Raw genomic sequence first — 22,929 nt, 5'->3', positions numbered from 1 at the left:
CTCAGATAACCCCAGATCTAATAAAACGTTTTAATGTGCTGTTTGTAGTGAAACTGAGGAGTAAGTCTCTGTAAACACTGAAGTGCAAAAGCAAGTTGCTGTTCCCAAAGCTGCCATGTTCACGGTCAGTGGAGTTATGTTTTATTTTGCCATGGCAAAAAGCAGCTCTTATTAATAGTAATGAGTAATTATGGGTTTCTAGGGGATTAGAAGTGTGAGGAACCCCAAACCTTCCATGGACTTTCTTGTGTTTTACGTAAGTTGTGCACGTTTGTTGGATCTGCTGATGGGTGCGGGCAAACTTGGTGCTGCAAACGCCATCAACGCCGCTAATGAAATCCACGCTTGCTGAAAACAAGAAAAATAAGAACTTCACACTTCGGCACACTCCCAAAGTGGCAAGGCGACGTCGGAGCGAAGCCCAGCAGCCTCCCCGCACCCCCCTGCCCCACACACGGCCTGAGAACCGCCTCAGGCCCTGAGGGGAGAGGATTTTGTGTCCCGCTGCCCCGGGGCAGGAGGTGCCCGTGGCAGCCTGGCGGTGAGCATCCCTCCCTCCATCCCTCCCTCCCTCCCTCGGGCAGGCTGCCATGACAAAGGGGCCGCCGCCTTGCTCTAACCTCGCTGCCTAAGCTGCGCCCGGCCCCGCATCGCCTCAGGGGCGGCGTGAGGCGAGGGGGGGGGGGGGGGCTCGGAACCGGGCCCTGAGGGGATTTCGGGCTCCGTGGGCCCGTTTGTGAGGCGATGAGGGGGCTCGGGGCCGGTCCCTGAGGTGAAGGGGGGGGCTCGGAGCCGGTCCTGAGGCGAAGGGGGGGTCCCGGGGCCCGGCCCCGTGGCGCTGAGGGGCGGCGCGGCGCCTCCCCGCGTTTTCCCTCCAAAACCACCCCCCCCTCCCCTCCCCGCGCGGCGAATCTGCCGATCCCACCCCGCCGCGAAAAAAAATAAATTATATATATATATAAATATATATAAATAAAATAATTAAATTAAAATCGGGACGGGTACCCGCGGCGGAGGAGAGGCGGGGCGGTGAGGAGGAGGAGCGGCGGTAACGGGAGGAGGCGGAGCGGCGGAGCCGGTGTCGAATCTGCCGGCGTCCCGCCGCGCGGCTCACAGCAGCTTGAGCGTGTGGGGCGTCCTCGCCCCCCCTCCCCGCCGCGACCGGAGGGGCGGGGCCTCCGGGCCGTGATGGTTCGAACTGACCAATAGCGAGCGGCGGGGCCGCGCGGGCGACCAATGAGCGGCGGAGGAGGCGGTGCCAGCGGGGTAGGCTGAGCCGCCTCCCTCCCCCCCCGCTCGCATCCTCTCGGCGGTGCGAACGCGACCATTTTGCGGGGGGGAGCGGCGAGCGGCGGCGGGGCCGGGCCGGGCGGCGGCGGGGAGCGGGGCGGGGGCGTGCGGCCCACGCACGGCGGCGGCGGCGGCTCCGGCTCCGGCGGCTCCCCCCTGAGGGGGCTGAGAGAGAGGCGGCGGCGGCGGCTCCGGCACCGTTGGGCCTGAGGCGCTGGGCCCGGGGCTCCCGCTTCAGGGAGGGGACGGGCGTACGCGGAGCCCGCAGGCAGCGAGCGGCCGCTTGGGTGATTTTTTTATTTTTATTTTTTAATTATTATTAGTTTTTCTGTTTTATTTTTTTTTTATTTTTTTTCATTTTTTAATTTTTTTTGCCCTTCGGCTGAGGGCGACGTCCCCCGGGCCGGGCCCGAAGCGCCGGGGAAAATGTCGAGGCCTGTCAGGTGAGTCCTTGGCGGCGCGGAGGCCCCGCTCCCGCCTCCCTCCTCCTCCTCCTCCTCCTCCTCCTCCTCCCGCCGCCGCCCTCCGGGGCCCGGCCCCCCCCCCCCGTTCTCCCTCGTTCCCCCCCCTCCCCCCCTAGCCCCACGCCTCGCCTCAGGCCCGGCCCGGCCCCGCCGCAGCCCCAGGACGGCGAGGCCGGGAGGCTGCAGCCTGGGCTGAGCGGGAGGCCGCCCCCTCCACCCCCCTCCTACTCCTTTTCCTCTCGTATTTTTATTTATTTTTAACTTTATTGGCAATTATCGCTCGGTGGCACGGGCGAGGGGCGCTGCTGTGGTGGTCGTTGGGGGGGGGGTTGTGGAAAGGGGAGGCCCGCGGCGGGCGGCGTCCCACATTTTGCGGTTGAGGGGGTTAAAGAGGGAAAAATAAATAAATAAATTAAAAAAAAAAAAAAAAAAAAAGGATTTCTCGCCGTGACCCACTTGGGGCCGGCGCCATTTCGGAGCCGCGGGGCTCGGCGGAGGCTGCGGGCCGGGGGCTGCGGGCAGGGGGAGCGGGGCTGTGCGGGCCGCCTGGACCACGCTGAGGGGAGGAGCTGCGGCGGCCACCGCCTCCTCTCCTCCTCCTCCTGCTGCTGCTGTCCTCCGCTCCCTCTCCTCCTCCTCTTCTCCTGCTTCTCCTCCTCCTCCTGCTCCTTGGGCTGTCCCCCAACCCCACCGCCCGCTGGGGGGCTGCGGGAGGAGGAGGAGGAAGAGGAGGAAGGAGGCGGCAGCTCCGTGCCTGGAGTTTGGGGCCGGATAGCGGCGGCGGCGTGCAGAAGTTGCCGTGCCCCGAGCCCGGAGTGTGTTCGGCTTTGCTTAGCCCCGGGGAGTGCCCCGAAAGCCAGCTCGGGGTTTAAATGCTCTTTGCAGAAGAGGTAAGGTGTGTCATAACGTGGGCTCTGTTCACTTGTTGCAGTCCTAAGGCTTATGTTATACTTGGAGCCTCTTACCTATTTAAACGTGCACGTGTATCGGTGGTAACTTTGGATTTAAGTCATATCTCTAATATGTAAGAGTTTAAATGGAGATTTAGGGCTGCTTCACAAAATCAGGAGGTTTGGCACACTGATTAGTGAAACAGTTGTTTTTCTATAGCTTTTTTTTTTTTCTTTTAACCAGTAGTGTATTCCTGCATGCAAAAGTAAGGGCGGATAAAGCTCCGAGTTCCCCTCCTAGGGAATTACCTCGGGTCTAAAAGGTGATGAACAGCACCGTGCATACCATGTTCTGAAGCATCAGTTTTTGGCCTTTTGTAAGCCAGGACGTTGGACTAGATGGACTAGTGGTCTGATGTTGAATGGCAGTGCCTGTGTGCTGAAATGCAGCGGTGATGTGACTTTGCTGCTCACTGTGACACTTCAGTGTACGGTCTGCTGGTGATTTACTTGCCAGCACTGGAGTCTTGCTACAGGTAAGGAGAGCATTGTGTCTTTAAAGGCATAGTTTGTAAGGTTTCTGGTGTCGCGTACCTTTGTGAGCAACCTTTTCTAAACTAAAGAAATCCGTAAAATTCTGCAGTGTTGTGAAAGACCTGGCTTGTCTTACTCGCAGTTGACAGGCGCTGGCATACAGCAAAACTCCATGCCAAAGTCCAGTGCGTGCTTGTAGTAGCACAATACCTGCTGGCACGTGCCAGCAATAGTTGGAGCAATCCACTATCTAGCTGGATTTAGTAGCTTTCAGGGGAAAAATGTAAATCTTCAGAAGCTACTGCACTGGGAGAAGTAGAGAACTTCTAGCAGAGAACTGGAGAACTCATCAGAGATGAAAATCCAGAACTTTTAAAATTATGCAACAACTTTTTTTTTCTTGTTTATCTTGTTGATAATGAGGGTGTCTGGTGAGAAGTTCTCTATCAGAATAGGATTTGGTGGTCTTTTGAATTAATTTAATATGTCTGCTAGTTTCTAGTGAATATATACACACCTAAAACAAAGAGCTTTGACAGATACCCCTAGTTTCTGCTCATCAGTAGAAGACTGTCGTAAGACTGAGTCTGGTTGTTGAATTCAGTTTCTTGTAATTAAGTAGTAATGAAACCCACATATTTACAGGTTTATTGTTTGTGTTAATTCAGAACCAAATACTTTTTATGCAATTAGGCTACTGTTGGGTGGATAATGATGGTGTCCATGCTATTGTTAGAAAATGGCAAGTAGTGAAAAGGAAAGGAACTTCCTACAGCTACTGAACGTCTGCACCATGTGGCTGACTTCTGAAATGCTGCCATGAGCATTTAGAGCTGCTGGTTACGTTACTATGTCCTTATCTATTCTTGAATACAAATAAGATAATGTCAAGCCCTCATTTTTATACACACCAACAATTAATGTATTTTAAGTGAGAATTTTTACTCTGAATTTGGGGGGGTTTTCCATTTGCTGCTCCGTACTGGTCACTTTCACTTGCTGGTGCTCCTCTCCTGCAGGCACTGCAAAATGAAACTGTGGGCAAGTATTGAAATCAGAGTGGTTTTCTGTTTGTTTGAAGATTGAAACCAGTTAAGAACAGATATCTGTCTGTATTTCAAGGCCATATAGCTTTATGTGCTTAGCTCTTCATTAGTAACTTCCAGTATTGCATTAGCACCACAGTGGAAGGGTGGCTCTTTGAAACTTTAGTTGCGGGGGGGGGGGGGGGGGGGGGGAAAATCTATTAAATATAACTTGCTTTATTGCCACTATTGTACCTGGGCAACATAAAATATAAATGGTGAGATTCTGGATAACTTCCATGGGTTAGCAGGAAAGGAAAACTTCCTTGGGATGGCATTTGACTTGAGTAATGATGCCTGGTAATGTCCAGGGATGAGCAAAATTCTTTGCAGATAAGTAAAAAGGCATGGGCCTTGCTCTGGAACTTTCAATCTAAAGAGGAACAAAGAGCAAGGGAAAAGTATGACAAAAATCAGTTTTCCAGGAGCAGTGCAGGTTGCAGGATTGGCTTTTTTTTTCTTTTGTTTTTCCCCTTTGCATCAGAATAGTTCTATATTGTGTTTTAAAATCTCCTCATTTGTAGTTAGGTTCAGATGGAGGATGGGCACAAAGCTGCTAAAACTGTTGCTGCATAAATCATTTAATTGTTTTATGGAGTTTCAAGTCATGTGTATCCCTAAAAATTCTGCAGATACCATGAGCAGTGCCTAGTCTTACAGACGTTTGGAGTTACACCAAGTCCAGACCCAAACAATGACCTCTGTAATTGGGAACCTCTAGTCGGTGAGTCCTGTCTGAGTACAGTTGTGCCAATTTTTAAATAGACTAACACCATAGCGATGTGCTGCAGGTACATAACTGTCACTAGGCTTCGATGTTTCAACTTCTGATACGTAATTATAAGTTAATGTCTGTTTATTTAAGGCCTAAGTCTAGCACCGCCTATTTGTTTTGCACAACTTTGAAAATACCTAGAAGAAATACTTCCTATCTCTCTTTTTCTTATCTGTTTAAGAAGGCAGCAGAGCAGTGCTTTTAACAGCAGTATTTATTGGTAGTGTGTTGCTGGTTGAGCAGGACAGCTTTACCCAGGAATGAGGACTAGAAAGTGAAACTGTGTCTGTGCCAGGCCCTGGGCCAGAGGGAAGGTCAACAGCTCCTTCCACAATTGCTTGGTTGGAGAGTTACATGCTGGAGTTTAAAACAACAAAAACCTCAGCAACCGTTTAATCTCTTGTTCATTCTACTTCTCAAATTGTGTAAGAGAACAGATTATTTCTGCTGATAATCACTTGACCTGAGCACTCTTCTGCACTGCATGGTGAGCCCAGTCAGTAGCTTTTTGAATACTCCTCTAAGCTTTGCTTAGGATATGTATGTAATTTTTTAAACTCAGACTTTAAACTGTGGGGTTTACTGCCTGTGGAAATACACAGGGATCTAAACATTCCCTTTTATTTCTTTTTTTTAAAGCTTTCTAACTGATTATTACTTTATATTCTGATATGTTAATTCGTAAACATGGTTTGAGGGACCTTGTTAGCTGAAGATGAGATACTATACAATCCTTAACTGCTTGTGGAGGTATTAAGCGAGCCTTTTGAGTGATGATATTGCTTTTCATCATTTTAAAATTGATTTCACTCTGATAAGCATCAAGTATGAGTTGTAAGAACTACTGTGCTCTTCTGAGTTCTTATTAAATTACTCGAGTGTTACTTGAGTTAACCAAGTGCTTCCAGTGTAACATGTCAGTGGGTTTCTGGATGAGTTACTCCTTATTTCAGAAATACAGAGCTGTCAGCTGGTACCAAAACGTAAGCTCTCAGGACTTCTCTCTGTACCTTTCGTCCCCCAATCTCCCTTGCATGCACACTTCACATGTTAAGCTGAATTAGCAAGTGAGTTATTTTATAATTTCAATGTGTTTTGAACCAGATTGAACAATATCCATCCCAGATGTCTACTAGACTGTCTTTTTATGCTCAGTCTAACTGAATTTTGCTGTTTATTTTTGTCTAGTTGCTTGCCTTAACATCTTTTAGTGTCTGCTAGGGGCAAAGAGATGCTCCTCACTGAAAAAACAGCAAGTGTTCTGTTTTTTTTTTTTCCCCTTGGATCTCAACTCTGGTGAACTTACCTGTCTTTATCGCTTGGGTTTAATGAAGGAGGCAGTCTTTGTATGCTTGTAGCCATTAAGCATTGCACAACAGTGCTGTTCACAGTTAGAAATGTAAGGAGATCTAAATGGGGTGAATGCTGAGCAGAGTGAGAAGAATGGCAGATGGAAGAGCAGTTCTTATTTCATGGTTCTGCTCTTGTGAGCTTCTCTGACTCTGGTGGGAAGACTTAGAGATTTCTATGTTCAGTAATATCAGTGTAGGCATCCCTTCTTTCTTTCACCCTACTCTGTCCTGCAAGTGATTTTTCTCTATGGTACTGCTTCTCTAGGCCAGGCAATGAGAGCGTAGCAGAACTTGCTCTCCAGCTGAAAATAGATAAGGTACAGTGCTAAGAAAGAGGAAGGACAGATTTTTTTTTTTTGTTTTATCTGACTGTATCACGCTTCTAGTATTTGATTTAGTATGGGCCTTTAACAGAAATGAGGAAGATGAAGCTGTGTGTGACCAATGTACTGCAAGGTGGCAATATTGCAATTCCCATTTTGCTTGATAGTGATGTCTGAAACACTGAAAGACAGATGCTTACCAAAATAAACTGAATTTTCTGTTAGTTTTCCACCTGCAGGCAGGAGATGGTCTTCAGGACACCTTCCTGTTGGAAAGGAGGCTGAGTGTGAGGCCTCACCTAGATGGTGAGCCTTTTGGAGTCGGTGTAGTACTGAACTGGAGCTGCTGGTGAGCGGGCAGTGCTCCGTAGCACGGTGCTGTTGTACTTTGTTCTGCTCACGTTTACCCTGGAGCTTGGATGGGTTTCAACGTGTGGAAGTTGAATGCCTGGTCTTGCCTTCTTTTGTTAGCTGTGTGTTTTTTTATTGTTGTTTGGAGCTGAAGAGGCTTTATGTAGGCTTGAAATAAAGTAATTATGCAGCTTCCTCTTCTGAAGGCTGCTGCTGTAAGCCATAAATAGAGGTACTTGTACAGGAGGGAGGCTTCTAATTGGTTTCTAATTGATCAACAGCCAGCACACAACAATGGCTGTTGCGTATCATTCAGCTGGGCAGTCTTAGCAGCAGTGGGTGATATTAATCCCGAAATGCAGTGCAGTTCTGCAAAGTGCACGTGGAATTCAGCAGGCTCATTTAGAAGGGAAGGGTGTCGTGGTTCGTGTGTTGGCTTCTGCTTGCAGCGGTCCTCGAGTCTGCGCTGAGGGGCAGGTCGCTTCACCTCACACTTGCCCAACTTTTTCTGTGTGTAAAAGCGAGTTCACGAGATGGTGACTGCAGAATTTAGTTCTTCACTGGGCTGGGGTCAAAGGGATTGTTTTCAAAAAAAAAAAAAAGAGCAAAAGCGGAGAGAGGGGAAGGAGGGCTAAATCTCTGACTTCAGCTGCTCTTCCTCCTTCTGCACATCCTCCAGAAGAGGAGGGTGTTTGGAATCTGCCCCTGACCCACGCATTGCCAGCTGGAACTGCGGTGTAGTGCTGAGCAGCTGGACCACGGGGCAGTTAAAACTTGTCAGTAAAGCAAAGGGCACTGAAAAACTAGCCAAAAACTACAGAAACCTAAAATATTAAGTGCAAGTAAGTTTGAGAAGCGGATTTTGTTGGTGAGTGAGGCATTGCTTTCAGTAATAGCTGCTTATGTAGTTGCCTGATTTTGTCTATCATTGGCCGTTGTATTTGCCTTATTAAGGGCACCTGGTTACCTGGGGGACTGGCAGCTCGCTTAGGGAAAAGCGAAGCTGCTGATGCAGTAACAGAAGTGCGGGTCTGTGTACAGGTTTGAAACAGGGTGTGAGGGGGATCTCTGTCTTAAGAAAGTTGAGGCCGATGCATTCTTTAAATGCATCTTTAATCTTTGGGTGCTGCTTTTTTAAAATGCTTCTTAATCTTTGGAAACTACTTTTAAAGAGTGCTTTCTCTGCTGTAGTTGGAACAAGGATACATGTATAGTTTTAGTAATGAAAGAATTGCGTAACTGGTCACTGCAGTCATGAGCTGTAAGAGTGCTGCTTATCAAAAATCACCTTTCACTTAGACTATAATTCAGTCTGCTATGATAGGTCCCTAGGAAAATGCTCGGATATACCATGTTTTCTTTTGAGACTTCAGAGGTGTAGATGGCTTACGTAAATAAGTCTTCTTGGGATGTGTTTGGGCTACAAATCGTGCACTGGAAACAAGAATGTGGTGCTTTCTTCTTACTTTAAGAAAGCTTTTGTACCTCTGAGAGTATGAATTGCTAATTTATTTATTCCCTTCATTTTAACAGGAACAGGAAGGTGGTCGATTACTCCCAGTTTCAGGAATCAGATGATGCTGGTAAGTGACTTTATTCTTAACAATATAATATCCTTGAGCTACAGCTGTTCATTTTTGGCTTTGCATATTAATTGTGTTGCTTCTAGTCACATCTTTAACCTAAATTCTAAGGAGTTTCTGCTCTTCAGTCTCTGAACTGTTAATGAACATTTGAAAATATAATGATTCTCGTATGTTTTGTATTAAACAAACAATGGTGATACAAATCTTATTATTTAATGCTTGCATTGTTGTAGTGCCTTTAGGCTGTTGGCAGCAACTGTATTCTTCCTTGGTCTATGTTATGTTCTGTGGCAAAATCCCCCTGATGCCACTCTTTTTTTTCCTAAAGTAAAATATGTTTTCAGTTTATTTAGTGGACTTTAGTTAATTCTATAATGTCAGGCATTTTCGTGAATTGCACCAAAAAAAATAATCTTTGTATATTCTGTTCTGCGTGAATTAATGAAATATTTCTGGAAGCCATATGGAATATGTTTTATGTTCTTAGAAAATAGACATACTGCTACTGTTTCCTAAGGGAGATTACATTGATAATTAATGGAAACAAATATGCATCGCTCTTAATTGCAGTCCTGTTACTTGTATTGTGTAATAGTTGTAAAAACTTGCACCGTAAATTGCTCTGTAATGATATACTGTTCCCATCAGAGGACAGTAAATAAACTTCTTGTTGTTAAAAGCATAGAGAGATACATACGAATGTCAACTGTGAATAGGTTTTCTTAATAACTGTATTTCTAACTAGCTGTAAAATTAAGATACTGTCTCTTGTGAGGCATTTTGGTATGTTTCAGACTTGATTGCACGCAGCATTTTTATTATGCTGCTGCTGGAAGAAAAGGTAAATCACTAGTTTAAGACAGGACTTTTGTAAAGTTTTCTTTTAAGATCTGTGATTATTTTTTTTAAGGGCTACTTTTTGATATGCCTGAAACGGTCCATTTAAAATATAACGGAAGAAGTCATTTTGCTGTGGAGCTGAGTCAATTTGCTGGGAGCTAAGGGTTTGATTCAAAACCATTTTCTGCTGTCCTATCCAGATGAAGATTATGGAAGAGATTCAGGTCCCCCATCCAAGAAAATCCGTTCGTCTCCCCGGGAGGCTAAAAACAAGAGGCGATCTGGGAAGAATTCTCAGGAGGACAGGTAAAAGAATCACTTCATCTGTTAAGAACATGCCTGCAAACCTTGTCTTGCACGTGGGGAGCAGTATCTTCTGAGAGGAGTGATTGTAAGTGCAATTCAGAGCCTGCAGTGTAAGAGCTCTCAATCACATAGCTTGCATAACCAGCTTGGACATTGAGGTGGTTCGTTCTTATTTGAGTTGGCAGGGAAATCATGTGTAAAGTACTTGTCACTACTGCTTCAGCATTAAAAAAAAAAAAGTGCTTTCCAGATCTAGGCAGTAGGAATGGCAAAGAGGAGTTACAAAAATTGGCAACTGGTACAATTATCCAGGTAAGACAGTGGCTAGATGCATTTAATTTTCCATGTTTTTTTTTTGGTATGCTCACAGCATTCCTCTGGTTAAAGATTAAATGGGGTGAGTACAGTGGCAGCAGTAGTAGGGGCCATTTGTTAGTTTTGTGGTTCTTTGTTTTTCATTTCCTGTTTTGTCAAATTCAGAAACCATCTTGTTTTGATAACCAAGTTGCTCTGACAATGTCAAATGACTGAATTGTAAGTGATGTCCTACTACAGGAAAGACTTTCACTATTAGAGTGAAGGTTTCTAACATTTCCCAGTAACTGTGATCGGCAAGTGGTTGCCTTAAAGGTGATAAAAACAGGCCTATTAAATAAATTTGACTGCTTTCATGACAGACATCAACATGGAGGGTCTGCCAGCTGGTTCTTACTATACAAACCCAAGGTATTTCTTAACTGTCTTGGATTGTTTGGTGGAATGTAGAAAACTTGCCAGGGGGTATGCTTTGGAGGTTTCTCTCTGTTTTTTTCCTTATGCTCCTGTGCTGTAAGGTGAAAGCTGAAGGAATGTTTGAATGGGTTCCTCACTGTTGTGAACTGAGAGGGATAGGCAATTTTCACCCCAGCTTTTAATTGCCCTGAAGATGTGAACATTGTTTTGTGTTTTTTTTAATCTTGGAACTGTTTCCAGGAAGGAAAAGCCAAGCGATTGTTTCCTGTTGCCACTTCAAATGTGTGTTACGCTGTTTTGACACAAATGATGGATAGAAATCTAATGCAAAACTGATGTTATGCAAGTACTTCTGACATCTACCTACATTTCTGGATAAATCTAGTTCATTCATTTCTTGACAGATTGGCACAGTTTGCTTAGGCCAGTGTATATTTCTGCTCGTACAGCACTTACATGAATTCTAGAGGTCAATCTGCCACAGAAGTGCTTGCAAATGCCTGTAATGCTAGAAATAAAAACTTTAGTAGGTGTGACATTGTATAAAGAATGAGCTAGGGAGCTCCCAAAGTAACTAAGTAGTTGACCATAATGTCCCATTAGCTTTGGGGATATTTGAGTAAGAACACTTCTGTTTGTAGTACAAACATTGCAGAGGGCCTGAATGGGACACAAGTGTGCGTGTTTAAGTGATTTGAAATCCACGGTTCTCTCCATGAGACTGAAAACAAATGGGCCTATGAGGCCATAGTATAACATGTTATCTAAACTATTAGTATTCTTCAAAAATATCGTGTGTCAGCGCCAACTGCCAAACCTGAACATAGCGAAGCCTTGGTCTGTTGCGTTTCCTGACCTTTGCCAGAATGTGCAGCTCAACCATTCCTGAAACATATGTTGTACATCAGCGGCCCTTGACACAAAATTCACCATTCCTGTTAAAAACACTTATTCTCTGACAGCGTGCTGCTTGGAAAACCACCTCTGGACAGTGGTAGTGACAAATGATGGGGATTTGAATAAGAACAGAAACATTAGTACTTCCTTGGTAGTGGAAGCCTCTAATGAGGATTGAAACCACTAGAGGGGGTTGGGGAAAGTCTGTCAGAGATCAGATCATCTGAGAGCTCGCAGACCAACTATGTGCTAGGTAACTGGTTAGGCAGAAGGAAGAACTCCAAAGAAAACAATGAGATGAAGACAGGTGATGGTTCTGTAAATCTATTCAGAATAAAACTTTACTCCATCTATAGACTGAGTCATGTATTAGCATATAAAACTTCAAAATCCTAATTGTAAAATGGAAGATGTCTGAATTGTTGGTAGATTTTGGACCAAAATGCATGGTTCATCTCATCCTTATCTCCTGGTTGATTACCTTGACTCTGCAGAAATTTATACATGATTAGGAATTTGAAATTTCTAACCATGATAACTACATATGCTTCTGAGTAGTGCTAAAGTATAACATTGTAATGTCCAGGAAAAGTGCATATCCCTGGTCTAGAGATCAGTTTGCTCTCAAATTTCTATTTTCCATACAGCAAATGACTGGTTAAAGCACCAATTAAACCCTCTCTTTCTTTCCTGTTCAGTGAGGATTCAGAAGAAAAAGATGTGAAGACCAAGAAAGATGATTCACACTCGGCAGGTAACTTAACTGTGTTGCACTGGTAATGCTATCTTCAAAATAAGGACCAGTTTTTAAGAAAGTTATGGGGGTAGGATTTGACATAGGAAAGGAGTTCTTTGTTTAGAGAGGGATGCACTCTTCTAACCCACTCGTCTTAAGCTGGATGCTGCCTCTACTGATTGTTGCTTCCAGCTCTTGTTTGGGATAACAGATATGTTTTGTGTAATATGATGCTGCCATAAATTGTCTTCACATGTAGATAGATGTAGGTTAATCTCCTCCCTGGGGTTCTCATCAATATTTCACAGAGTGATAGAGGAAACTTCATATTCTCTTTTTCCTTCCAGATGAAGACTTTGGCAGTGAAGATGACGACTTAGGAGCAGATGATGGCAAAGCTGACAGTGACTATGAGAGTTCTCAAAAAAGCAAAAAAGGAAAAAAGGCTAAACCAGACAAGAATAAGAGAGCCTCTAAATCCAGGAAAAGGCCTGCAGGTAAAGAAATGATCGCTATGATTATTTTAATTTTTTGAGAAAGTCATTATGATAAGTGCAGTATTCAATAAGTATTATTATTGACTGATGCATTCAATACATTGTGTTGCAGCAGTTCTGCACTGTGTATGCATTCATTACACATTTTATAAAGTAGTATGAAGAGGGTAATAATTCATCATGTCTCTTAAATTTTAAGAGGGAGAAAATAATTCCTCAGCTGTGGGCTTTCACAGTTCTTAGGTTCTTTAGTATTGTGGCTAAAAATACCAAGTTACAGATTGCACAGTAAGGAGCTACTGTGTTCTAGGCATGTAGTGATAGTTGTGCATTTTAAGTATAGTTTGTGATAGATCTGATTTAAATAATGTTTTGCTTCAGAGATACTTTAATGCTCTCCTTGGTGAGTAATGATATGGCTGTTAACGTTGATGGCAGGGGAATAATGCCCTAGTAAAAAGGGTTGCTACTCTCTACAGTGGAAGATGCTGCACTGGGTCATTGTTGGATGACTCCAGAAACATACTTGATGACTTGAATGTGTTCTCCTCAGCTCAATTATTCACTGAGCACCTTGATTCGCTTTTTCATGAAGGACTTGACTTTTGTCTTGCTCACCCACTACCTGATGAAGACATATGGTGGCCTGTGTTTTGTGTCTTCGTTATAACATGGTGACTTTGTGCTGCAGAGGACAGTGAGGACGAGAAGGAAGACCACAAAAATGTGCGTCAGCAGAGACAGGCAGCATCTAAAGCAGCTTCCAAACAACGAGAGATGCTTATGGATGATGTGGGTAGTGAGGAAGAAGAACAAGAGGATGATGAGGCACAGTTCCAGGAGAGTGAGTAACTGGGATTGGACTGGCATATGTCATAAAAAGTTGAAGTCAGTGTGGCATGGGTATAGTACCAAACATAAGTTTATAGGTCAGGCCAAACAACAAAAGGGACACAGTTTGGTTTCTGACTTGACAATGAAAACACAACTTGTCCTTCTTGGTACTTCCTTGTTAATGAATATTTGCCCAGCAGACCAAGCTTACATTTTTGACATGTAGAACTTTTGTTTTTAATTTGTAGCAGTATGTCTCACAATGCTCCTTTAGGGTTGCTTATCGTTTCCTAATGTTTCTTGCTACCCCATCAAGTTTTGAGGCATTGCTGCTACTTTTGGAAAGATGTCAAAGTACTTTATCCTTGATTGATCAAAGTAGGCCAGTTTCTTTCATGAGAATAGATAAGTCTAGCATGTAATGAATTGCATTATGAATTGCACTATTTCAAGTTATTGAAATAGTGCAAGCAGGATTTCAGAAAGGAGTAAGAGTACCGTTGCATAAAGATCACTTCTCCCTGTCAAGAGATCCTTTTCATTTTCGAATGGGTTGCTTAGAGCATATCTTGAGGTCCTCAAAACACTTTCCTGCTTTGTTATAGTACTTTATCCCTACCAGTATGACATCTGGTATGTCACGTTTCCCTAAGACGGCAGATAGGTGGAAGGTCATAAGGTCGCAGAGTCTTGGTCTTCTGACTGCTCTGTTTAACTGGTGTGTATATCAGCTGTTTGTTCTGCTTCCTTTCCTTGACTTCCAAAGCTTAATTTTATTCTTGTTTCAGAAGATTCAGGAAGCGATGAAGACTTCCTCATGGAAGATGATGATGATAGTGATTATGGCAGTTCGAAGAAGAAAAATAAAAAGGTCTCCAAGAAATCCAAGCCAGAGAGGAAAGAAAAGAAGATGCCTAAGCCCAGGCTAAAGGCTACAGGTGGGTCTAAGAAGAGCTGTGCAGTTTGCTTTAGAGACTAGTATTTATTTTTCTGCTGTAGAAGACTCTGGAAATTTTGGGCCAGTAGGCATTAACGCATAATGTTGAAGGGCTAGGTCATGTAACTAATAACTTACCATGATTTAAAGCAACACAATAAAATAATGTGGCTTTAACTCTTGCTTAATGAAGAGGTTGAGTTAGTATCTATGTTTCATTGGCAAAACCCATGTAGATTACAAACTTCTATTGAGATGCTGCAGTCTGACTTTTTGTGCATCGTGGCCAAATAATATAATTGGCGGCTTTGACAGGGACTCCTGGTCTTTGCGATGTTTTCAGGGTGGAGGAAGGTAGAGAAATTAGAACCAAAGAAAAACTTGATATGATACTGCAGGAAGTACAAAATCATAGGTAGTGGCATATGTACTAGTTTGACAAGAGGCTAGCTATGCTAGTTGATAACATCATATCTAGTAACCAGTCAGGACTTGCAATCAGATGGTTCTAAAGTCCTGTTCGCTAACTTTTCATTCCCTTCAGTTTTGAATGGGATGCATAAAACACCCTGTGTGTGGTTTGGTCAAAGTAAAATGAAACCTGTTACTGCAATGTCTTCTAAATGCTGTTTGTATGAAGCCATGTCACTTTCTTGTCTTGGTAGCCGATAATAACTTTTATAAGCGTTTTATTTTTTTCAGTGACTCCCAGTCCAGTGAAAGGCAAAGGGAAGGCAGGCCGACCCACAGCTTCCAAGGCAACAAAAGAAAAGACCCCATCCCCCAAAGAAGAGGATGAAGAGCCTGAAAGTCCCCCAGAAAAGAAAAAATCAGCCAGCCCTCCACCAGAGAAGTCAGGGGATGAGGGATCTGAAGATGAAGCACCCTCTGGTGAAGATTAAATGGCAGTTGAGGAAATCTTTGTTTAAAAAAAAAAAAGAAAAAAAGAAAAAGGAAAGAAAACATACTTAGGGATAGAACACGGTTTTGGCTGTGGCTTGACTCATGGGCTTTGAATGCTGTCTTTACTTTCAGCTGTTTAATACAGTGTATCCTTTTTTTAATAAGAGGAAACCATTATACAGTAATATTTTGAAGTCACTGTTCTCTGTTGGCCATTCCGTTCTCCCTCCCCCCACCAAATCTGAAAGCCATTTGAGACAAATTAACAGACCATTTAAATATATATTTTTTTCAAGGGATACTGCAGTTGTGAAGCAATAAGGTTTGAGACTGATATGGGGAAACCATACTTACAAATCGTTAAGTAGAATAGATTTCCCAGTGGTGGTAAGAGTCCTTTCAAACTATTATTATGTATTTGAGTATGTGGTTAAAAAAAAACAACAACAAAAATCTATGCTTTAATAGTTTTGTTGATACGAGTACATTCTCTCAGAAAAAAATGTAGTTAATAGGAATTCCAGTTGAGGAAACACGGGGAGGAATCCTGTGTTTCTTGGAATCATGCAACTTTTTAATGGAAAACAATCAAGAGACTTATAGATGGTCCACTGTCCTTTATTTAGAAAAAGACCCTCAAGTTAGGATGCAAGATCTTTTTGTCTTTGCTGGATAGAATCCTATTCTGCTTTAGGCAAATTGCAGTTTGTTCTATATGATTTCACATACACAGCCTACAAGCTGCTCACATCCATAAATCCTGTTTTACTTCCAGGGTTGGCTGTAGATGGGCGGAATAGGGAAGAGAAATTGAAAACAATTTTTAAAGCTCTGGTTTCCATCTGGTATTGTGGAAGTTTTCTTTAAAGTTGTTCCAAGGAAAAAAAAAAATGGACAATATAAAACTAAATTCTTTAGCTTTTGGGGCAAGGGATGTCCTTTTATAAATGTGAAGCAAAGGATTCCTGTAATGCTCTGGTCAGTCTCGGATCCCATGAGTCACGCTGAAGTGCTTCTCTTCTCTCCCTCCATCTGTCCTCAGAAAGGCTATGTAGTCATGTCTCTCAGCCTCTCCAGCTGCAGTGTTGGACAGCAGACTTCCATCAATAGTGACACTACCCCAGTATCACTTCCATTTCTTCATCCCTCCATCTGGCAGCACGGGGGGGCTTCACACTCATTCTGCTCCCGCATCGACATGTCTGCCTCTGTTGGTCATTCTGCTCCCTAAGCCTAAAAAGTACGGAGTAGGGAACAGTATTAAAGGATGAAGCTGGGAGGAAATGGGGTTGGAAGCAGGGTAGCAGGGCTATAGTTTTATAACAAAAGCAGGATGTCCCTCTAAATGCAAGAAACTTGAGATGTGTGTGGTGGCATTTTAATGTGTTTTTATCAAAGCAGCCATATCCTTTTTTTAAAAAAAGTACAAAAATCTTGGTTTTCAAACCCTAATACGGAGGTTGCTGCCATGTTGGTAGAAATATTAAAAACTGGACCTGCCATTTTCCTTTTTTTTTTCTTAAACCCTTTGTGCTTTCTGTATGTTGCTCACCGTTATCTTATAGCTGACAAGTTTTGCATCTTTTTTTTTTGTCACTGAATACATGTTTTGTAACCAGCCTCTTGAAGGTAACATAAGGCAGCTAATTAGTTGGATTTCTGGTGCACGTGCTACCAGATTTTTAATCCTGTTTGGATTTTAGAGAGCTTTTAGATATGACACACTAATATGACCAGGAAGGACACTTGGCTGAATGGCATAGGGAGCCTGAAGATGCTGAGCACAGTGTGGAGCCTAAACTCTGGAACGGAATATTAATATAACAGCCGAGCGATTGTCTTGTGTGATTCATAGCCATGGATTTTATGGAGGCTGGTAAAATTACTTTACCTTGGCTTATTAAAATTTAAGTTCTCTAACATTCTTTACTATAATGAAACTACTGTTGCCGTTACAATAAAGATGATCGGTGTTTCCATTGTAAATCTTTTTTTTAAGTGGTTTAACTTTGCAGAACAGCTTAAGGCTGGAGTCAAGTAACAGTCTTGAAAAAGAAGTGAATGTAACCTCCTCTCCCACGCCTCTTCCCACCTCTTAGGTTTCTGGGAGAGCAGAGTTTCTTGTATCCCCTGCGCTCCTGGTCCAGTGCTCCTCGGGTAATACGGGACAATAAATGGCCAAATTTTAAATAACATTTGAATTGATATTTTGGGGGTAGCATATACTTTCCGAGTGTGTTCCACATCGTTGTTCTCCTTCAGTCCAGACTGTTGTCAAGTTGTTATAGTCTACTGGGGGTATTAGTTTCTTTTTGGTATTAAAGTCTTCAAGAACTGCAGAAATGCAGAATACCTCTAGTTGATCTGGTCAAACAGTTGTTTCTTTACGTGTTAGACCAGATTTGTTCTGAAGAGTGTATTTTGTAAGTACCACTTAAAGACATGTTTGTTTGTTGTGTTTTTTGGGTATTTTTTTTTTTTTCCCCTAACACAGTTAAGTTCAGGCTGTGAAAAATAAGTTTGTTGCTTTCAGTTCAGGTTTTGGACTGTGGATTATTTTATGCCTGTCAATTTCGGCCCTTTATCCTGTAAATCTGTTCTGTTTTCTCATATATTCATCTCTAATGGCTGTTACAGGCTGCATGATGCTATCTTTGAGATTGTGTCACAACCCAAACACTATGTAAATCCTGTACTACTTCTGGGATTTTGTAACTTTTTCTATATCTTACTGTTTTGCTAATTTGTGCAAACACTAAGCCCTAATGGTTTCTCGGTTAAAAATACCACAGTTTACATTTTTACAGATTGAAGATAATTGTGAAGGTTAATACATAACTTTTCTTTTTAGTACACATTTTTAAGTAGAGGCAGACTTGACATTTTTAAATGTCCTTTTTAATTCGTTTGTATTAAGCATTCTGATTTCTTGAAGGAAAGCTGTAAAAACGCCTTTCTCTAGGAGCATGAATAGATCTTCATGGAGCAGGAAGTTCCATTCACAGAAGAAGACTTTGAAAAGATTGTCTTCTGTTACACAGCTGTAGTTTTGGAGCCTTTGCAGAGAGGTAAACAGATTTATTCCAAAATACAGTTAATTTAGTGCCCTGCCCTGGTCTCACCCTTAAAATGGTAGTTCATTGCTAACTTCCATTATATATATCCCTCTGTACATTCTGTTTCTGAATCCACATGACCACATTCTGTTTTATATTTGTATAATCATGCTGTCTTTGACTGGCCACAAGGCTTGATGAGGAAAGATTTTCAATCTTGGATTTTCATACTAAAGATTACTCGCTTCAGTTCCTATTTGATCAGCATGAGAATGCCAAACGTGTCAAGCTAAATGGGTTTCAGAATGGATTCCGGGTGAGAGTAAGACTTAGAAATACGGCAGCCAAGAAACTTAATTTTTCGTTTTAACTTTATCAAAGCAAACGAGTGTGTGGGGAGAGAAGCAGTACACCTTAGCTGACTTCTGCTAGGGAATGTGACGAATGCCAGGTAATGGCTCTGAGCGTGCTCAGCTCCTGTGCCGCCACACGGATGGACTACCAGGGCAGTGGCAGAAGATGCACTTGAATATTTTTTATTTTTTTTTCACCCTCCACTGTTGATGGTCGCAATGGTACAATAGACACTGAGGCACCCAGGTTAAGGAGGGAGGGAAGTGAACTGTAACATGCTGGAAGCTTTTGAGCTGTAGAAACTGGTGCTTTGCTTTATGTAATTTGTTTGTGAAGTGTTTATTTTTATAACAGATCATATTGTTGAACACATGGTTCTTAAACACGAACTGATCCATGAGTTTAAGTATTGAGAAGTGGATGTTCATCTGTTGGGGGAGGCAGGGTATGGAAAATGTAAGCAGATATATAAAGGGACACTGTCACAAAAACGTTGCTGGCATGTAGGGTGTGTTAGTTTGGGGGGGATCCCTTCTATATGTGGAAATGATATATTCTATGTGTATATGATCAAATAGAAAATTTTCCCTGAACTTTGCATATTTCCCTATAGTTTTGGGAGTTTGAAATACAAATTCTGTGCATGAAACTGGGAGGCAAAATTAAACTATTCCATTCGTATTTCCAAGATGAATTCCTAAAAAGTACCGTGAGGAATCTTAAGAGCTCTGAAAGATGACAGTGTCCTTTCAAGACTCCCCAGATCAAGTGTACCCTCGGTTTAGACTTCCCACGTCAGTAGGTGACTGGCATTTGAATGTCTTTTCATTGAACTCTTTCTATTAAAAACAAACCACAAATATTTCTAAGTCTAGTCAAGTTCTCACTACGTGCTGCCTCTGTGTATCGACCACTATTGGAAACAGCTCTGTAAATTGCCTGCCCCCTCAGCTGCAGTGAAGCGAACGGGTCCATCGGTCTGAGCATGCTCAGCGTGACTGCAAACACCATTGTGCATATGCTTTGTATATTGGGGCAAGGGTTTTTTATATATATATTTTGGGAGGGGGAGTGGGTGGGATGGAGAAATACTCAATCAGCTTAAGCCAGAGTAATGTGTGTAAAAGCCCCTGAAGTATTTTGTGTGTGAGTGCGCGAGTGTGAGTGCGCGCATGGGAGTGTCTGACATCTTATTCCCTTTGTGTTCTGAAATTTTGTTTTACTTTTTTTTTTCCTGCAGAAGCAATTGTTACAAAAATTGTAAATAAGAGCTACATAATTTTTTTTTTGTTTGTTTAACCATGAACATCATGTCACAGCAAACCCTGAATTATCGCTTTGAAGGTAGAGAAGGAAGAGACTCCAGATAGGGCCTTGGGCTTTTGGCTCTTAGCGAGGCATCGTTAACATGGTATGCAACAAATGTTTGTCTTGAGTATTTGCAGTCCCCTGTTGAGCTTTTCTAAAAATCAGGCTCTTTGCAGTTACGCTCCCTATCCAGTTTAATTTAACTTTATTTTTTTAATGTCAAGAGTGGCCAGGAAAAGGGGCAACTAACTGCAAATAGTGCTCCAGTGCTGCTGGCCCCAGGTCAGGGGTGTGTGTGGATGTGGCTGTCATCACTGGGCCTGATAGGGGTGACAACTTCTGCAATACCTTGACAACACTGAGATCTACAGCATGGTACTAGGAGTTATGTTTGAATGTAACATTAATGCTTTATTTAAAATAAAAAACAACACTTTTTTTTTTAAAGGGGTTGAAGTGAACATGACTGTTGACCATGTTCGTGAATTTATAGATGCAACATTCATTGGTAGAATTGTGTGATGGTCTTTTGTGCTACTTAATTTTACATATTCCAGTCTCTGTATGTACCTGCAAAGAAAGAAAAGGAAAAAAAAAAAATAACAAAACCCTGCTTTGCTTTTACTGAAGGGTTCCCAGGACTGCATACCTGCTCCTGAGCTCTGTTTTAAGTATGTGTATCCTTCGCTTGTATTTTGTATTAAAAAAAAACAAAAGGAAAAAGAACCCTTTATTGTTCAGCATGTTGGAATTGTGTCCCCTCTTTTATTTTTCTCCTTTTTGGAATATATTAAGCAACTCATTCTTCTGTATCTTTTATTTTCTTTTGTAAACTTTTTGGTTTTGTTTAAAAATGGCTTTATAAAAGGGCTTTTATAACCCATAAACATGACTTGTGTAATTTTTCTGCTATTCAAAACTATTCTTCTGCGGTTGCTTTTTGTTTTGTGACTGTTAGTGAGATGTAAAAATGTGTTCGTCTTCCATGATGTCTGATAGTTCTGGGACTCGTTCCTTTGCAGACCTGCTGCTTCCTCTGAGGAGGGTAAGTCAGGTTTTATCCAGGACAGTTTGGCAAGTCTGACTGCCCTGTTACTACCTACGAGTTGAGGGGAAGATTCAAAGGACTTCCTTTGCTGTCAAGATGACTTAATTGGGGTTTTCACGTTCAAAGCCTAGTGAAAACCAATTAAAAGGAGAGAGCAAGCCTTTTACTTGTCATGCTCACATCTCTGAGCTTTCCCCTAGTGATCAATGTAGAAAGGGAATTCCCTTTCTATTTTGCTACATGCCCCAGCAGTGAGAATGAATGTATAGGCTGTGCTTTATCTGTGGCCATCAGGTGACATGACAACTGCGTTCATCTTACATGTACACTGGGCCAGAGTTGGTTGATATCATTTCAAACGCAGATAAATTGATCCCCAGTGCAGATTGCTTCTGTCATCACGTGCACTGGGTTATCATTCATTGCATAGTTGTGCTGTTAAGCAATCTATTACAGCGTATTTTTATCTAAATTCCTGCAGAATCTTAGTACTGGTTGAGCGTAACAACAAACTTAGCAGCAGTTTGAGAAGTGTGTGATCACTTTTCAACTCCTCGCGGTCCCTGGGGCTGGATCATCCCCGTCTCCATCTCCAAGTGGGCAGCAGAGCCCAGGCTCCCTCCGTGGGGCGAGCAGCAGAGGGCGTGCCTGGACCTCCACATCTGCATCGCTGCTGCCTCCAGAAGCATGCTGAGGTGGTTCGGCTGTGCTGCTCCAATCGTGCTCGTCTTTTCCTTCATCTGGGATGAGATGGAAAACCCTTCAGCATTCGTTAAAGGCTGGGCTGAGCGGGTGTCAGTTAATAACGTGCTGCCATCATGGGCACAATGAGTCTTAAGTCTTGTAGTTGGCTGCGTTTTGCTTGTGTGTCTGTGCTCTAAAACCTGAAGTTATGATTCATTGGGAAAAAGACCTGAAAGCACTCATTTCCGAGTATAGGATGAGGATGCTTCCGAAGGGTTTGGCATGGCAGAATGCTTGGGCTTGTGATCTTACTGCACAAGTCATTTGGGTATGTCTCGTACTTGCCCCAATATAACAGCAAGGATACAGCGATCTCTGACACTGCATACAATCAAACAGGAGACCAGGTCACCATTACCCCCAGCTGCAGCAAAGGATGGTTAATGATTATTAATTATTTGTATTCAGGGGTTGTTCTGGGTAATTTGTGTACTAGCAGGTACCTTGAGAGGTATTTCTGCCCCAGCACTATGGTATCTACAGTTCTATGCTGCTTTTTTGTCATGTTTTTTTATCTGGAGCAGCTGTAGAGTTACCTTCAGGTACTGCAGCACTACTTCAGTTTGAGGATTAATTAGTAGTGGAGGCAATTAGCAGGTGTGCTATTTCTTTTGCCCCAGAAATAACTTCGTGCTCTGTTCTGGAGTGGTACAGGACTAGGATCTGTGAACTGTTCAAGAGCTGCTCTTCTTCCCTGCTGCCCCTCGTCCTTGCACTTTGTCCTTATTAGCATGTGCAGCATCGGTGCCTTTTTCCTCACTATTGATCTTTTGAACCTAGTTTATTTACTGACTTCTCGGTCCTGCAGGCAGATGCTCTGCCAGCATAAGTTAAAAGTTCCCATTGGCTTTGAAGTAGTATTTACAGGGAATTAATACCAGAAACAAAACTATTTGTTGTCACATTTAAAGGGTGTGCGTACAAGAAGTAGACGTGCAGGGTTTTGTAACTGCAGCAAGCCCTGCCAAACCAGGGGAATAAGATTCCCTTGGCAAAGAACACCGGCTGTTAAGTTTTAATCTAACAGAATTTTGCCTTAGGAATATTCTGTTGCGCTTCTTTTGGTAGGACTTGATTATAGGATGAA

The 22,929-nt window shown here is 42.8% G+C and overlaps 1 protein-coding gene across 2 annotated transcripts; it reads left to right on the top strand.

Moving 5' to 3' along the window:
* Positions 1–1,324: 1,324 nt before the first annotated feature.
* Positions 1,325–20,937, top strand: NUCKS1 (nuclear casein kinase and cyclin dependent kinase substrate 1). 2 transcript variants are annotated; one of them, XM_068660375.1, is made up of 8 exons: positions 1,325–1,733; positions 8,598–8,647; positions 9,691–9,796; positions 12,124–12,179; positions 12,509–12,658; positions 13,350–13,502; positions 14,281–14,430; positions 15,132–20,937. In XM_068660375.1, exons 1-8 carry the CDS (start codon positions 1,717–1,719, stop codon positions 15,329–15,331), a joined length of 882 nt encoding a protein of 293 aa, XP_068516476.1. In that variant the 5' UTR covers positions 1,325–1,716; the 3' UTR covers positions 15,332–20,937. The 2 variants fall into 2 exon arrangements, with proteins under 2 accessions (XP_068516476.1, XP_068516477.1); XM_068660376.1 differs by having other exon boundaries at positions 1,327–1,733; positions 14,284–14,430.
* The last annotated feature ends 1,992 nt before the right edge of the window (positions 20,938–22,929 follow it).

The sequence above is a fragment of the Anas acuta genome, chromosome 24 (assembly GCF_963932015.1).
Source record: "Anas acuta chromosome 24, bAnaAcu1.1, whole genome shotgun sequence".
NCBI lineage: Eukaryota > Metazoa > Chordata > Aves > Anseriformes > Anatidae > Anas > Anas acuta.
The sequence above is the reverse complement of the archived record's forward strand: the minus strand, read 5'-3'. Positions and strand labels throughout refer to the sequence as shown.

Coding starts and splice junctions, on each gene's coding strand:
- NUCKS1 (XM_068660375.1), top strand. Junction 8,648..9,690: donor TCAGGAATCAGATGATGCTG/GTAAGTGACTTT, acceptor TGTCCTATCCAG/ATGAAGATTATGGAAGAGAT. Junction 13,503..14,280: donor TGAGGCACAGTTCCAGGAGA/GTGAGTAACTGG, acceptor TTCTTGTTTCAG/AAGATTCAGGAAGCGATGAA.